General features: G+C 31.8%; 1 protein-coding gene across 6 annotated transcripts in view; it reads left to right on the forward strand.

Annotated features, from left to right (window-relative positions):
- Positions 1 to 17,833, forward strand: part of LOC149425479 (uncharacterized) — a 258,418-nt gene that overhangs the window by 210,016 nt on the left and 30,569 nt on the right. For all 6 annotated transcript variants that reach the window (XM_089650683.1, XM_089650682.1, XM_089650687.1 and 3 more), the window contains 2 exons: positions 970 to 1,018; positions 13,014 to 13,156. In XM_089650683.1, coding sequence (XP_089506809.1) covers positions 970 to 1,018; positions 13,014 to 13,156 — 192 coding nt within the window. The remainder of the gene's footprint in view (positions 1 to 969; positions 1,019 to 13,013; positions 13,157 to 17,833) is intronic.

Here is a 17,833-nt window from a genome sequence, read left to right on the forward strand (position 1 = left end):
CAAAGCAGAAGGAAAAAAAAACATGATTTATAATGTGGAAGTTTTTGAAATTAATAAAAAATTCATATTAAATTTAGACAATCATTAGCAGAAATATTATTTTCGATTGTGTGTCTGTGATTTGTAACTCTGGTTCAATTGAAGTATTGAATTTAAGTGTCATTTTCAAAATTAAAACTTATTTCGTGAAGAATTCGGACAAACAAGTACCTTCCTATACTATAACACTTTAACAAAAAAATATTTAAACTTTTTTTATTGGAACCGATGTGTTAGGAATTCGGACAAGCGATAAAATACCTACCGATAGTATAATATTTATACAAGAAAATTATTTTCATTCTTTATTTAAAGTGCGTACCTATTTCTTTTTATAATTTTTTTCTGTTTCATCTTGACAATTAAAGACGAAATTTGTAATTTTTCGAGGGTCTGCGCTTTTTGGCTAACGTGCAATTATCAATCCTACAGTTAATTATAATATCCAGTAATTTTTAGAGATAATATATTAGCATTCAGTAAACAAAAGCGCCTCTTTCCACCCCACTTTCTTACTCCGGTATTGCTGTGTCATACTATTTAGTTAAGTTATATTAACTAGAGTAAAACAATAGGAAATTATTTCAGACATGTGCTACACAAAAAAAAGTTGTATCTAGTGTCTACTTCCCTTGAGGATGCAAGTTTGTGTTCGTAACGAGTTATTTAAAGATCATTTTTACATTTTCAATAATGTTCCGGCTAACATGTTCATGCAAATCTTTTTCAATAACGTGTGTACCTACGCCATCTTGCCAACTCCACGTGGAACACGAAAATTAATAAATTAGCTTAACATAATTTGCGATATCAAATTTCAAAAGAATTGTGATTAACTGACGTTTCTTCATATATTTACTCGATGTAGTAATTATTAATAATGATCATTGTAATTTTTGACATAATAATTAATATTGTTATTCTTTTCAGCCGCAGCAAATCCAGCGGTGAGATCATCCTGTCCCAGAGGAATGCCGCGGTAAGTAAAAAAATTTTGACAATTTATCACCACGATTTAGAGTTATCAGTTGCAGAAATCGGTTACCTGGAAAAAAAGATCACGAAATAAGCATATTCTGACAAGAGAATTAAACAAGTACCTTATTTTTTCAAGCAGGTACTTTCTTTAGAATTGTAATGATGAAGGCATAAAGAACTTTTACGTTTTCGTCATAATCCAATGTGATTATCATTAATTTATTGCGATTACTGTGACATTTCTGTGAAATGAAACACATGAATGGATTATTTTGTGAAATGCCTCGTTTTAGAGATGTTTGTTTTTATTTTGAAAGATTTCTTGTTTACAAAAAAAAAGTTGATTAACTTGCTCTTTATAAAAGTATAACAGGATAATAAAACCAAACAGCGACCTATGAATATGGTGCGATGTCCGTCAAATTTATGGGTTAAATTAATAAAACTTGAAATAAAAGACAACTGGATTTTTGGCATTGGATTTAATATAAAAAAACTAAAAGCATTTTGAATTATGCAAATTAAAATTCTGATATTCCGATATAGATACTTAATACACATTCATTGACATTATGTTTATCCGCATAAATCACATCCAAATAAAAGTAATGTTTTTTAATAGAAATTTATGACTCTGACAAAAATTCATAAACTTGGCCGAAGCGAGTTGTTATTCAGACATCTTCAAGTGAGTTTCTCCATTCTGTCGAAATAATTCAAAGGTTTCAAGCGATTTCGTTGAATATAATCAAAGGCAAATATTAGGCTAAGCATTCCCTATTAGCACAACCACTTTGCATTACAACACGAGGCTTTGTACGTTGTTGCGACACTGGCTTCCTAAGACTTTCAACACTAGTTTCTCCAACATTTTCGAGTATCATACTTGAGTTATCAACAATTAAAAGTGGACGTACTTTCAAAGAAGTTAAAAAATGTTACATCGACGAATAATACAAAGATCCGTTGCATACTTACTTCCCTACTAACTTCATAAATGGAACTAACTAACTAAATTACCATTCAGCCTTTTCTCCGCAGGGGTAGGCAGAGAGAACGGATCACCAAACAATTCGGTCTTGGCACACACTTCTAGCCTCATTCACATTCATACATACTCTTCTATTAATCTGACTCTTGGCATGGCCCAAATCATGTATCTTATTCACTTGATCATGCCATGTCTTCCTCAGGCGTCCCCGACTTCTGCTACCATTCACTTATATATTATTATCCTAACACTCCTTTCTTCGCTCATTTGCTCTACATGCCCAAACCATCTAAACGTCCGTTTCTTAATCTTACTCATTACGCTTACATCAACCTTGCACTCTTTGCGGATCTCCACATTTCTCACACGATCATACATGGTTTTACAACACATACGCCTCAGGGATCTCATTTCTACAGCATTCAGTCTGGCGTTAACAATTGATATTAGTGTAAAAGCTCACCCATAGATGGCAATCGATTAGTCCATTAGGTTACCCACAAAAAACCCGGAGATACAAACTTTAAACCTTTTAACGAACCCCATCGCTTTCCCTCCCATCTTCGGCCTCACAGCGTAACCCAAATTGGTATGTCATAGTACCACTGGCTCCTGGCAGTTGAGATTATTTCAGAAATCATATTTTCCATATTAATCCATTTACTCACTTTTCAATCACTATGTCCTTTTTAGCTACTAAACCAAGTACATTTTTTTCATATGGGATATCAAAACCTTTCTGATACCGTAACACGACGTATTATTTGTAAATTAATCATCAATATAGTATACTATAAAAGTAAGTGTACAATGTGCGTGCCGCTAAAACTCAGAAACGAGTTCCGGTACGATCAAGGGAGTTATATGGTGTAGTAGCCCTTTATCCCTCATCCATGAAGAAGGTTCCCTTTTACCTGAAGGCCGTGCTTTTGAAGATATAAGGGCTGGAAGTTTCACCCTCTAGAAATTTCTAGAACACTCCAGAACATTTGAGGGTGTTCGAGAGCATTCCACATCATTCCAGAATATCCTGGAACATTCTGGAATGTTCGGGAATAGTCTGGAACTTTCGAGAATATCCCGGAACATCCTAGATCATAACGAACTAAAAACGGGATTACAGGCCGTTTCCTGATAAACTGTTACTACATTCGTAATCGTGACAATACATTGGTGTCTGTCTGTTTGTGCGCTTAGTTCTTCTAAAGTATGCAACGGAGCTTGATAGAGTTTACGCTATCATTTAGAAAATTTCTTCCGGAAGGTTTATATATATATATATATACTGCTTTTCGAGTTTTGCGAGCACAAAGACTGGAAGGCTGAATTTTTATATATAAAACTAGCTGACATGTACCCGGCGTTACTCGACTTTTCTCTACTTTCTATAACTATAATATGGCATGTATTATATATAAAAACCTTCCGAAATAAATTTTCTAAATGATGTGATAACCCTAATCAAAATACGTTGCGTAGTTTAGAAGAACTAAGCGTACAAACAGACAGACGCGGACAGCGACTTTATTTTATACTATTTAGAGATTAATGACATCTCCACACCAATCTCCAATCCGTATTGTACCTTAAATTACCTCCATACGAGGCCAAACTCAAAACCTTGACAAAATTCGGATACTTCTTACACAGTAACACAACTTAATGTTCTTATATAACTTATTTATTATAATTTACAATAGATGACGACCTATTGTAATGTCGGAGCCGCACTTTGAATTCGTATTTATTTTCACGTAAACACAATAATTTACATGTCATTATGTTTAAAAGTACTAAAAAGATAAATTTTCCGTTTCTTCTGCATATTACATCATACGGTTTATAGCAGCTCCATGCTTTGTTCAGGACAGTAATTTATTTTAATTAGTAAATTTTAATTTCACATTACTTTTTGTATCATAAAAGTTGGGCTTGCATGGAAAAAAGTTAACATGAATTCTTTCGTGATTAAAAACTGAAATATTATACGACAATTTACCAAATTTGTATTACGGAATATTTAAAAGGATATCGGTTCCTACCCCAAACTGTCTCCATTTTCGGATTTATCAGCTACAGTGAAAGAGTTAGACGCAAACAAACAGTTATAGGTACATACTTAATGCAAATAATCACATGTTTCATGTTTGCATGAACTAGTACAGTTTCCACATTAAATAAAAACTAGCAGTTAAAAACCCGCTCCGCGGGTTTTTTTCTGCTAGGCCCTGCGGGCGGCACTTCGTTGGGCTTCGCCCATTTTGAGTGATATTAACAACAGTTACATTTAATAGATAGATATTAGGACATTCACATAGAGAGGGTGAGTATATATATTGTTAAAACACGGAACAGGAAGGAGTTAATTAATAATAACATGCTAAATTTACGCATAATAAGAATGACAGTTGTTTGAATAAATGAAATTTTACGTATTTGTGATGGATTATTTCAAATGAAACACTATTATTGACTACATGTCTACAACTGATATTAACTGTTATCTTAGGTACCTAATATAATTAGCTCATAGGAGACTTGCAGTGCTTAAATATGTGTTACAACCGTCAATGTCTATAAGTTGAATCAATATCGTTTAGTTTGTCACCATTAAAGATAGTTATAAAAAATTTGACTTAAATAATAGATTATTACATAATATTTATTAATTGTACCAGTGTTTATGAATAAAAGGAGGGGAATTGTGCGATGAGATTAGCAGTCGGTTTAATTAAAAGGTGTTAATTTTACTCCAACTGGTGGTAATTCTTTACCTACAACTTTTACTGTATCTAATAAAGTTTAAAGTTAGATTATATATACAACATCATCAGGAGAATAAAAATTTATATATAAAGGTAGATTATTACAATATAGTGCCCCTGAGGTGATATCTCACAAAAGCGGCGCTATGCAAATTGTCCAATAAATGAAAAAATATAATGTTTACATTTTATTGTGTATACACCGAAGTCAAAAATTAAATATAGATTGCAATTGGGAAAGAAGAAGTGGAAGGAGGGGGAGGGGTAACAGTAGGCTGGGTTTATAATAATTAGGAATTACAATATCGTTAGACGGGAAAGACCAGTTGAGTGGGAAAATATTTAAAAGAGAGTTTATAAAAAAATTCTTGTTAATTATATCTGCTTTTATATTAACATGTTTCCTCATTTCTAAAATTTCAAAATTATTTACAGTGAAGTATTTTAAGACCTGAAAAAAACAAATAGCATATAGGTAACCATAAAACAATATATTCATAAGACAAATAGCATTTAATAACGGTTATTCTAATAAATTGATAGTTGAAATACTAAATAAAAAAATTAAACATATTCTCTTCAAACGGTCTTTGAAATAGTGAATCTGAGTTTGCAAATCATCTTTTGAATAATGATCACACTTTCGATAAAAAAAATCAGGTCTTAAAATACTTCACTCAGGATATAAAGCACCGCAAATAAATAATTTTGAAATTTTAGAAATTAGAAAACATGTCAATATAAAATCAGTTATAATTAATAAACAAAAAAAATATAAATAATAATGAAAAATGCCATTACAAAGTGATAAGCTTCCAGAAGAAATCTTCTTAGTAAACGCTTGTTAATCGTAAGTAGTCAAATATTGTGAGCTGCATATTTAAATATTCGCGCCATTCATTTGGTTCGTTTTTAAACCGCCAGAGGTGCACTCTCTGTCGGCCATCTATAGCCGTGCGTATCGGCCATTGAAGGGACGCGTGATTTTTTTTATAAACGTCAAGCATAATCACGTAACTGTGGATAATTTTCATTGTAATGTAATTAATCCAATGGATTATGAACTTTCTAAAACATATTTTCTTCGATATTATCCAAAAATTATATGAGCAGAAACGTTGCTTTTGAAGAAATCTCCTATTATTATGAGGCGATCCTATTTTAGTATGAAATCGTGTCTTAACTTTCAAGTTAGCGGAATTTAACCGAAACAGACAATTTAAATTTGACCAATCAGAGGGCCTACACCGTCCAGACGCTGGAGTATTAATATTATCAGATATAATATTACTAGCGCAGACCCGTGAAAAACTACCGTATATTATAATACCTTTAAAGAAAATGTGTTGTCATTTTTATTTATATACAATATATTCTATTTTTTGTTGAAATTTAGAAAGTTGTCAAAAATTTACCTTTAGAACGAACATCGTTTAAATTTCTGAAAAATAACGTTGTTTGTCAAAAATTAAAACAAAAGAAATACGCCTTTCAAACGTAGAATTAAGTTAGGTTGTTTAATAGAATTCGAACAATTCATCAAATTTCAACGTTCATTTTCGGGTTCCGTGAATCAATTTCTGTTATTATATCTTTATAGGTCAGTAACTTGAAAAGAACTTTCTCATATCGTTAGTATTTAGTAAAAATCAAGTAATTTTCTGATTATAGATAGAAATCTAGTTTATAGCTTGTCTGAATTCACACAATTTTCAATTCCACTTTTGAAAATTTTAAAAGTAATTTCAGTACATTACACAGGAAAATTTCACATCACAGACGACTGAAATTAGTATTTTTAATTGTGTATTTTATGAGCAACATCTAACATTTGTAAGATTTTCTTTGTTTTTCCTTGTAACTCAATGTAATCACCACTAATACTCGTACGAATATATTCGATTTTGATTTCATTGGAATTTTCATAATTTCAAACGCAATCTAGTATTTGCTTCTCATACGGCTTCAATTTCAATATTAAAACCCGTAGAATTATTTGAGAACCTCCGGGTGTCAGTAATACGGCGCGGCATATGTCAGTGGACAGCAATGCGGTCACGGGTCTCATCGTAATATCTCCGTTGCAAACAACTGCTGACATCCTTGAACCTTATGCACTGTAACACTCATGCCCATCTACATGGATAGGTACTGTTTTTTGGTCCAAATATTTGTAAGCAGGGTTGTCACAAGGAAATTTATTTATTTATTTTTCCGGGTTTATACTGATTTACTCATTAAAACTCACTTAACCCCTCAGGCTAATTTGTTTGCTTTTGTGAACAGTTCATATAGGCCTCATAGAAATCGTTGTATCTCCCTTATTGTCACAGTGATAAATATGATCTAATTTGTGTTAGAAAGAGAAAAAAACACGAATTATATTAAAATTTAGAAGTCAAACACATAAGAACTAAAAAGTTCACCTAAATGAAATTTAAATTTCTGACCGCAATTTGAAAAAAAAAAAAATTATTTTTATATGAAACGACAAAAAAGTGATGCGACAACAACGTTTATAGTATATTTTTCTAATAAAATATTGTGTGTTTGTTTTCGTCATTAATAAGATTACTTGGAAAATACGTAAGTGGAGCCAGTTTTAAAACTTTTATGTTTGCATTCGAAAATTTCGTATTTCAAAAATTATATGTTTATTTATTTATAAATTTTGAAAGCTTTTTTTTAACATAGTTTTTTTTTTTTTTTTCGGATACGTTCAGAAAAATTCAATTTATATGGATTTTATTTCAAAGAGGAAAAAATGTGACCATCTGACAGAATATGCAGAATATGTTAAGATACCCAATTCAAAGAACATTCAGTTAACTTGCAAAAGGTATTAATTTTATCTGACGATCAAAGATATTTAATTATTGAAGACGATTCCTAAACGAAAATTTTAAACAGAAAAATCAGAAAAAGATACGGTCACATCTAGGACTTGAACCCTGGACCTTTGCCTTGCCGTTGCAACGCTATACAAATTGAGGTAATGAGATCCTATCTCCTTCGGTTATATTTATCTGTATCTTACTTTGAATAAAAACTACCAACATTGTCTTGATTTTCTCACCGCACATTTTTATTAGCTACTGTCTTTATGTATGATCGCAAGATTCAATTCGAACTAAATGCAATCTAGGGTAATGACAGGGTCTTAGATAAACATATCTTCTTTTATTTTAATGTGCGACATCTATTAACCTTTTCTGCATGTCTAGGATGAATACTTTATTTTTTAAATAACTTAGTGAGTAAAATCTCTAATTGTAATATTTAATTATTGAAGACAATATTAGCGAAACCTAAACGAAAATTTGAAACAGAAAAATCAGAAAATGATACGGTCAAATCAAAGATATAGGTACTTGTACTTACCTCTAAAGTTATTTTGTTGAACAATCAAAACAGCCAAATTATCATTATTGCAATAAACATAAACTTTAAAATAATGTTATGGTTGCGAATTGATTATACGTTAAATCGCGCGGGATATTCACACGCTGTTTTTCTTGAATAATTCATTTTTATAATAACGTTTTTTTCTTTTGTTTGCATCAACGATAGTTATTTTACACATGGCGCAAATTTCGAAAGACTAATTAGTTGTTAAAAACTCTCCACACAATCTTCTCCTCCATCTTCACAAGATCTGCATTTATTTCAATGGGTGATTATTTATTTGTGAGATTGCTCACACAATTGAAACTTTCATTTTCGCAAAAGCCAAATGAGCGAACAGTTCAACGATCAAAAACGAACGCTTTAATTGCTGCCTTAATAATAATTGTCTTATGTAATTTTCTTTTTAAGTCCGAACACTGCGCATAGAGGCGATGAAATAACTATCATATAATAAAGTCAATGGGTTTATTGGTCAGCAAAAATCATTACGAAATTGCAAGCATTGATAATTTAGCCGTTTAAGCTTATAATTAAGAGGAAGCTACTAGCCAAAAATGTGTATTTTCTTCGTATACCTCATATTGTAAGTAAAAGGTATTAAAATCGCTTGACAAACCGGGGTTTAAAAATGTTTGATTTCAAGCACAACACTGGTTTTTATTTATTTTGTAAATAATTTTATAAGAAAGCAAAAAAGTTAATGAAATGAAACTGTCACAGATAATCTTAGCTATAATACTGTATTTTTTTAAGTTTTTTCCTTTACGCGTTCATACATTTATATTGAATAAAAATATTTTTTAGTAGTTTACATTTATATTTTTTATTGAGTAATTTATTTATTTATTTGTATTCTACTCAAGCAAAACGATAGGAAAACCTTTAATTTATCTAAAGCATATTTTTTGGTATTCACAATGTAAAACAAATCGTTATGAAGATCAAACAAAATAATGATTTGGAATCAAGCTTAGGTTTAACGTATTTTACAATCAAACTGATCAATTCTTGGTTGATCAGCTGTCTCTAAAACAATTACGTTGCTGATCAAGGATAAGTGTTATATTGTATTATGAAATATTGTATACGTTTCTAGGTCAGTAAACATATCGGAACCTATCGGTACAAGGTACAACAGAATCTTCTTTACAATGATAATTATATCAATACTTGCATCGTTATCTTTGCCAATATCAGAAAATTTACAATCAATTTGATTTATTTCTAAAACAATATCTCTAACGCTCGTGTGGCAGTGTTGACGTTCATTGGAAATTTTAAATGTAAATGTTTCTGGGCGTATAAAAGAGTCTTTAATTTATGTTTTACTATAATTTAAATAAATATATTTTGTCATTGAACATAATATTAACCATCCCACCACAGCCAAGTGGGGGAGTAGGTAGTAGATACCCAAAATTACTATCCTCCTTATATTAGCTTAAATACTTGACATATTATTTTAGGATTTTACGTATTTCTGCGCAAATACATAAGTTACCATTAATAATTGACTGAATAATTGGGATTTATATAGTTTAAAAGCCCATAAGACAGAAAAATGCATGGGGTCGTCGGAAGACCCACTTGGTTACAGACGTTTTGTTTGTTATCTTGGCCAGTCAAGAGTTAACAACTCTCAAACGAAAAATGCTCTGAGCTAATCCTCGGCAAGGCTGAGGTCCTGGTCTTTTTTCTGATTTTTCTATTTCACATATTATCTGCTATGATTAAATATGACAATTTGTGGTTTTACTCAATAAGTTATTGCACTACAAAAATAAAAATATTTTGTCTTTATTAATATATCACATTGCATTATGTGGAATCCAATGAGATAATAAGGAAATACAAAAGTGAAGCAAAGTCACCCCCTCGTAGAAGTACTACTGAGTACACTTTAAACAATAATAGGATGTTGTTCGCACTTGATAATATTATATAACCATTAAATTTCATTGAAAAACAATTTAATTGAAGAATTGCTAAATATTGATGCAAAGTAACCACGGTTTACGGTGCGTCAAAATATGATACTCATCTTCTTCTGGTGTCCGCTCCTACCGGAGGTTGGTTATCATCAGAGCAACCTTCACCCAACTTCAAACAACTCTGCAGAACTGAGCTCGTACCGGTCAGTTTACGAAGCCATGAAGTGCGGTGTTTTGGTCCGTTCCCTCTTGGCTACAATCTAAATCACCGTCTACTAAGAAACCCCGAAACTCTCCGTATTCCTTTCCAAAGAACCTGTTTAACCTTACCCCAACCTCTCGTGCTAATGCGTCGACTATAAAATTTATAAAACATGAGACAATTAGATTTGGATCAGGTAAAGTCAAGTGAAAACAAGAAAGTCGATAAATTCTGGGGACTGTCTCTAAATATACCCATATTTGGATTCTACGCTGGATGTAAGAGCAAGATTCCGAATATATTTAGCGACAACCCCAGAATATCTCGAATCTCTTGTTTTCACTTGTTGCAAACTTTATTGTCTCTTGTTTTGTTATTGTTTTACATAGGTCTTCTTTTATTCTTATATGTTGTTTTTCAAAGTTATTGAATGGGTGGTATTTCTTATTATTATACTATTTCTAATTTTTTAATATTAACCCTCTGTCTTTTGCGTAAACTAAATTAAATAAATTTGACATCTTGCTAAAGACAAACACTCAAATGGGAACCTACAAAAATGTATGGATTTTCCAATAATACCGAGGTTGTTTCCACATCTCTGACAGCATCCTCCACAATATTTAATCTGGAATAGACACAAAAGCAATAATATGCCGTCACAGAACAGCTTGCTGCGAAGCCTGTCTGTCTGTCTGTTTTCAGTTGTTGAGATGGTGGCACGTTAACACTCAGTCAATCAGTGCTGCGCAACATATACAGAACTTCTCTAATACGTTCTCGTTATTGCTATTTTCAATTAACAAATTGCGACTGAACGATCTGGCGCGCGATATCTAAGTTTTGATCAAATTTTTATAAAAGTTCTGGATTGTTATCAATTTGTTGAAGTTTGAATCTGTTGTCAATTCGTTAGTTGTTATTTTATTGTCTTGATTTGAATCGATTAACATTGACTTCGATTTGCAAGCGCATCTATTTGTTCTGACCTAGCTACAGCTACGAAGGTAAGAAATTAATTATCCATATAATCATTTGAAACGAGTGAACTTGAAAAATATGTTTGTGAAGTTTTATTAACAATGTGTATTTGAAATTCAAATGGTATGAATTCGCCCATATTTGTGCATATTTTGCTAAATGGTAATTGAAAACGATTCAATGTTCAATCAATTTACTATTTTGTAGAAACTATGCAGGTGACTTCATTTTACGATCTGGAAAATTACTTAAAGTTGTCACTATGTTAGTAATATCTATTTTAATTATATTATATGACGGTTCGGGCAGATTCACATAAACTTTTGATGTTCATTACTAAATATAATAATTTAAGTACTTATTTACCATTATGTAATCCTATACCTGTTTGTGTTGGTGGCATTTGTATATTTTATTATTAATATTACATTTAATGTTATGTGAATATCATTTTTATATGTACCTATCGAAAACATTTTTCAAATTATACCGAATACCTAATATTATTCGTTTCACCCCTAGATGCACATTTACCTATATCCGCTAAAACACTCAAAATTACCGAGTTACTAAATGAGTTTGTATTTGTTGAACATTTTGTTGGACAAATATGTCACTAGCTGTGGCGTGCATTCCATAAGGGCTGAAAAAAAGAGAAATAAATAGTGCCTTCCATACAAAATTGAATATAAACAAATGTTTTATTTAGCACGCGTTCTGTCTCACTTACACTCGCCTGACATTGTAGATCTCCATCCCATTTGAATTTTGCAATCATAGTGAAACATAGTTTTGTATCGGAAATTTAAAGCCCGATTGAACAAATATTTGGATCACGAACACGTCCACAAGGCATCACTTGTGTTCTTTTTTATTCTATGACAAAAAAGCTGTGCCTATCTTAAAATAGCAGGGGATCTTTTTACGGGGATTAAATACGTAAATTAATAAATAATTGATATAAATATATGTAAGCAACTTTTACGGTTACTTTTCAACCTGCCACCAAAATATTTGATGTTATGCAATTACGCTGCAGTTGTTTTCAAAGATTCCCTACTCTCAGATGAGAAGGTTGAAACGGCTAGCCTATTGTAAGACAAACAGCCGCTTGTCGCTAAACTCTTCGATTCAGCAAAAACCTCCCCAGGCCTTTTTCCAACCACCTGCCTCTACAAAACTGTCCCAACATCCCACCATTCTTAGGCTATTGCGATAATTAGTAATACTTATATTTATGTTTATAAAAATAGAAAAAATGCTTCCTATTCCTTTTTACATCGGGCTACTCGAATCTAAGTAAAACCATCGCACCGTCATAAGCTTATGGTAACCACTGTGATGTTAGTTATATTATTCGTCAATGGATTACTGATTTTTGTGCAAATTTCCATTTAAATGATTAATACCAACGTTAACATCGGATGATTTCATCGTGTTTAAGATGATAATGCATAACAGTTATCTCTATCTTAAGACCACTTCCATCGACTTAATCCTTTGTAGTGCATTAATTTGAGAGATCTCCCCACGAATAGTGTTTTCTTTGTGCCGTGGAAACCTAAACCAAATTACCCGTTCCAATGACAAGAGGTTCACTAATCCATTTTAAAGAATAGCAATTTATATCCTCATGTCCGAATTGGGGACCCAACATTCACCGGTCTGCATGCATTTCTTCCATAGAACTTCTCACTAATAGTGTTTTGTTTTTACAGTCGAAGCCCCGTACCAAAGGCAAGAGGTTCACCTTCCAGAGCACAGTGCGACAGATCGAGCGCAGGAGACTCGCCGACAAGCTCTCGAGGGAGGCTGAGTCCAAGGAAAGACAAAGACTCACCGAACTGGAGGCCATGAGGAGGTAAGCCAACATCCCTTAATTATGGATATTTATAAATTTTGTTTTGTTAACCGTTGTTACTATTTACTTGGCTTATAAACTCCGCACCTAACTAAATTTAAATAAAAAAAATTCTCAGGTATATCTATCTATATGCGAACGTTGGAACTTATCCGAGGTGCATGCGCCATAATATAAATTTATAGATCAGCCTAGATCCAAATCTTGCAATACTTAGTCTTAATATAGTGCACCACTCTTGCAATGCCATGGCGTATAGGTGTCTGAAAACTGTGTATTACTGATTAATTAAAATCCGATTAAAAACGGGATTGCAGGCCGTTTCCTGTTAATTTTTTTGGTACATTCTTAATTCATCCGAACACGTGTTCATGCACCATCATTTTCCCTGATAACATATAATGACGAAATGCGAAAATATAATGTCGTTTATGAACACGTGTTCCGACATCGCAATAATACATTTTTTAATAAAATTTTAACTGGAAACCTATCAATTCATTCGTTAAGGGCTGCAGTCCCGTTTTTAACCTGATTGCTAATAACTTGAAGAGATTCTAAATAAATTAGCAATAATTTATATCAGTAAGTTTTCTTCATCTAGTCGTAACTATGACGTGTTCAAGATACAACACGGTAGAACAGATGTTCTAGCACAGCATAGCATGATGAGAGGAATGGTTCTATCGAATCAAATTTCTTAAACAGTTGTTAAATAATTATTCTTTAAATAGACTTAAAACTTATTTTTGATAACTATATTCCCAAATGTTAACATTGTCAAAATAAAAAAAAATCTTATAGGTACTGTAAATGGTCTGTTTTTTTAAAACTCTATCGATTAAAATCCGTTAGCCGATAATTTAATTGGCTCTCCTGGACGATTGAAAATATGCAGCCACCGTTATTCAAATCGGTGAAATCAAAAAAAGATGTGCGTTTTAAACCGATTAACAACAATGAATTATAATGACAGTCATAAAATAAAACTTTCTACGCATCATTTAATCACACTTACTAGATAGTAGAAAGCTAACCGTGCTTGCAATCGTAAATACAAACTATTTGTGTGCATACTTAGGTACACTATACAGTTCAGTGTTAGTAGAATGGACGATGACAAGACAATAAAATCATTTGTTTGATAAAACATCATAATTAATCAAATTTGACAGAAATTTTTTATTAATGTCAAACTGCTTACCGCATAATTTTTATATTTTCGTGACTCACCTGATAATTGCGGACTTCGCAATATATCTGTCACCTTTATATGTTTGTTTTTTTGGTCGACCGTATGTTCGCAAATATTATTTCATGTAAATATACATTGCTTGGATTCGTTGCACAAACTAATTGGGAGTTAAAAACACATAATAAATACTTTGCTTCGATGATTTCATAAACAGGTGTACACTTCTTATTACTATTAAAGATCAACTTTTACATTTTTATTCTGATACCGAAAATACGAGATGACGTAAATAAACGTCAATTAAATTAATTTATTGCCATAATTTACACAGTAAATATAATAATTCAATTAATTTTAAAAAATTAGCATTTATTTTTATTATAAAAAATTGATATTACTAGAATTTTTATGCTGGCTGGTTGTCTGCAAGTTGTACCATTTTTTTTTTAAATTTTATATATATATATTTTTATTAAAGAAATATAGTAATTAAGTAATTACATATAAAATCGTATTTACATTGGGTTTCTACATATTAAGAGATTTTAATTTTACTTTTCCATAGAAGCGTTAGCTTGTGTTTGGAAGAGAAATGCACAGCACATTATTATCGTTATTTATAAGTAATTGATAATATTATAGGTATTACGTGTTGTAGTAAGAACATTACAGTGAGAACGTAAAAAATAGTTAAATTATATGTTTGCAAAATGTGATATAAGTGTAAGTAGGCAAAGTAGATAAGTAATATACTTTATACAGAGAATGGGTTATTTTTAAGAGTAATTCATTTTGAAAGAGTTTTTTTTAAATATTTTAAGTTTGTATTTAATATTTTTTCACAGTGTTCAATGTTATTAAATATAACATATAATCATTTTATTTGGTAAAATTAGTTCAGTATATTTTCACCACAATGTCTATAGGTAATGCTCTGGTCTCTTCTTCTAATAGTAGCTGCTTCCTTTATCATGTTTCCACTATTCCTCCCCTGGATAGGATTAGGGAAAATTTTGTGAATATCTCAAAATCAAACACTCTTTGGGCTAGTACATTTTTTTAATTCTTCCGAGTATCAGTTTGGTAAGTTTTGTATTTGGAATTCAAATAAAACAATTGGGCGAGTCCTTTTTTTAATTGTCCAGACCTTTCGAAGCAGTTGAAAGGTCTTATGCGGTTTCACATTAAAAAAAATATACATACATATACTTTTTTATTACGTTTATTTCTTGCTAGAGCAATCCCGATGAGTTACAAAACTCTTTGTAGGACGAGAGGAACTTAAAATACGTAGGTGGGAGTTAATAGGTACAATTTTACGTTGGTATTTTGATATCAAAATTTTATAAGTTTCACATACGAAACAGTACAAAACTATCATAATTATAAGTGTCACATACAAAACAGTACACAAATAGAAAATGGGAGGTTAAGTAGAGCAAACATAAGCACATCGCCAAGGCAGGAATTTAGAAGAAGGTACTTACCCACTTACACATTGGTAAAAATAGATTAAGTTCGATTACAAATACAGGGGATAGAAAAGGAGAGAGAGAAAAAAAAACAAAACAAACACAACAAGAATTACGTATTTTATAGTTTTTATGTTTAAAAAAAATATTCTTTTAAAGCATTACTTTGATTTTTTGGATTATGCTGGCTGTCGCTTTACATCTCTGGGAGAGAGTTATAGAGTGTGCAGGCAATATAGTTAATATGAACAGAATCTTATTATTTTTTTGCTATATTATTCTTACTTTCTGGTTTTCGAACCCAAAGCTTTAAAAATCTTACAGCTTTGCCACGGAAGTCTTCAAATATGATTTCCAAATTATATAGATTGGTCAAATATTAATAGCCAATAACGTTCACGTGACATTCGGTGGGAAAATATAATGAACACATTTCTCACGACTCGTCCTTGATTTAGATAGATACCGGCGTTTAAAACACTTACTAACGCCTTGTATTAAATAAACACCTACCATTAATATTACTATGTTTATTAAAATGAGACTCACGATTCAAATTCTTTCTCAGACCGGATTCTTCTCATTGTACTCATATATCACTATCAACGATTTTTTATGTAACTTTACAAAGTACAAGAATCGCGGTCTTGTTAATTAAAACTGTATTATTAATCTTTTCCAAATATCGATATGTGGACATAATTGTACGTTTCTTAAAATTAAAACACAAAATTTAAAATTACAGTGAAAATCTCTTTGTAAATCAGTTCTTTCTCATCCTTGTTACAAAATAGATTGGAAACCTTTATACAGGTTGGTGGGTAAAGTGTTCTAACTTTGGGAGGTGATATACACTATGGTAGAAGTAAAAAATAATAAACAACTTTTTTAGAAATTCTAACTTCTTTTACCCATATTTTTTCATAGATTAATATTTATTTTCCCATACAGTTATTTTTTTTAACCTAAAACTACCATAATCGTAGGAATTTCGAAATGAGTAAATCTATCTTTTTAATAGTACTATCATGTAGAATCAGCATCCGAAGTTAGCGCAATTTACCCCCGGACAACCGGTATTTATAGTTTTTTTAAGCAGTGTTGGAGCCTCACCTTATGAACCCTTACACCCCTGTTAAATCACCAACCGAAGGGAACCACTTGGTGTGACCTATGGCAAAGGTGTTGGTTATTTGATAAATGGTTCCCGGGGCAGCGATACCCAAACCCGCCTGCCAAATTGAAACCGGAGCCGAATTTTCAGCTGATTTTTGGCCGAAACCGAAAACGTGGCCGAATCTCGTTTATTGGCCGAAACTTCCCGAAACTGACACTTCGGTCGGTCACTTCTTACAAGATTGTAATCATACTATATGAAGAAATGATTTGTATTAGGTTTTCAGATCGTATAAGCACGAAGAAAAAAATAAAATCCGGTCCATCAGTTCTCACATAACAATATTCGAGACCTTTTTCAGAGAAAAAACGGCCAGGATATAGCACGCTTTAAATTGGCAGTAATCATTTCTGACCTTGAACTCGTCAGTATTAATGTGTTGCCATCAAGACGCTTCTATAGTTTTCGTAATAATAATAAACCGTTTACTTAATACCGCCATAACCGGTTACTAGTGGGTAGGTTCGAATCGGTTATATATTGTCTGTTAATTAATACGATTATAGCCTCTTCATTGATCTGCATTATATTATGGATATAATATTAATTTACAAAACCCTATTTACAAATATTTCATCATCTGATGCAACCTCTAACGTTTTTTTGGGACACCATTATTAAATATGTACCAGTAGTTTCAAGTACCGAAGATTCGGCTGCTCTAGTACCTATGTGAACTTTGTTATGATGATTAGGTAAATCAGGCTAGCCACTCGGTTCACGTGTCACAAAATATGACACGTCGTCATAAAACTCGTTCTGTCTCCTTTACTATTATGGTCGAACATATAATAAATAGATTTAGAAAGAGAGAACGCAAAGCATTCTCTTTG

This window comes from Hesperophylax consimilis, chromosome 3 (assembly GCF_061612785.1).
Source record: "Hesperophylax consimilis isolate HC1 chromosome 3, BYU_Hcon_1.0, whole genome shotgun sequence".
Classification (NCBI taxonomy): Eukaryota; Metazoa; Arthropoda; class Insecta; order Trichoptera; family Limnephilidae; genus Hesperophylax; species Hesperophylax consimilis.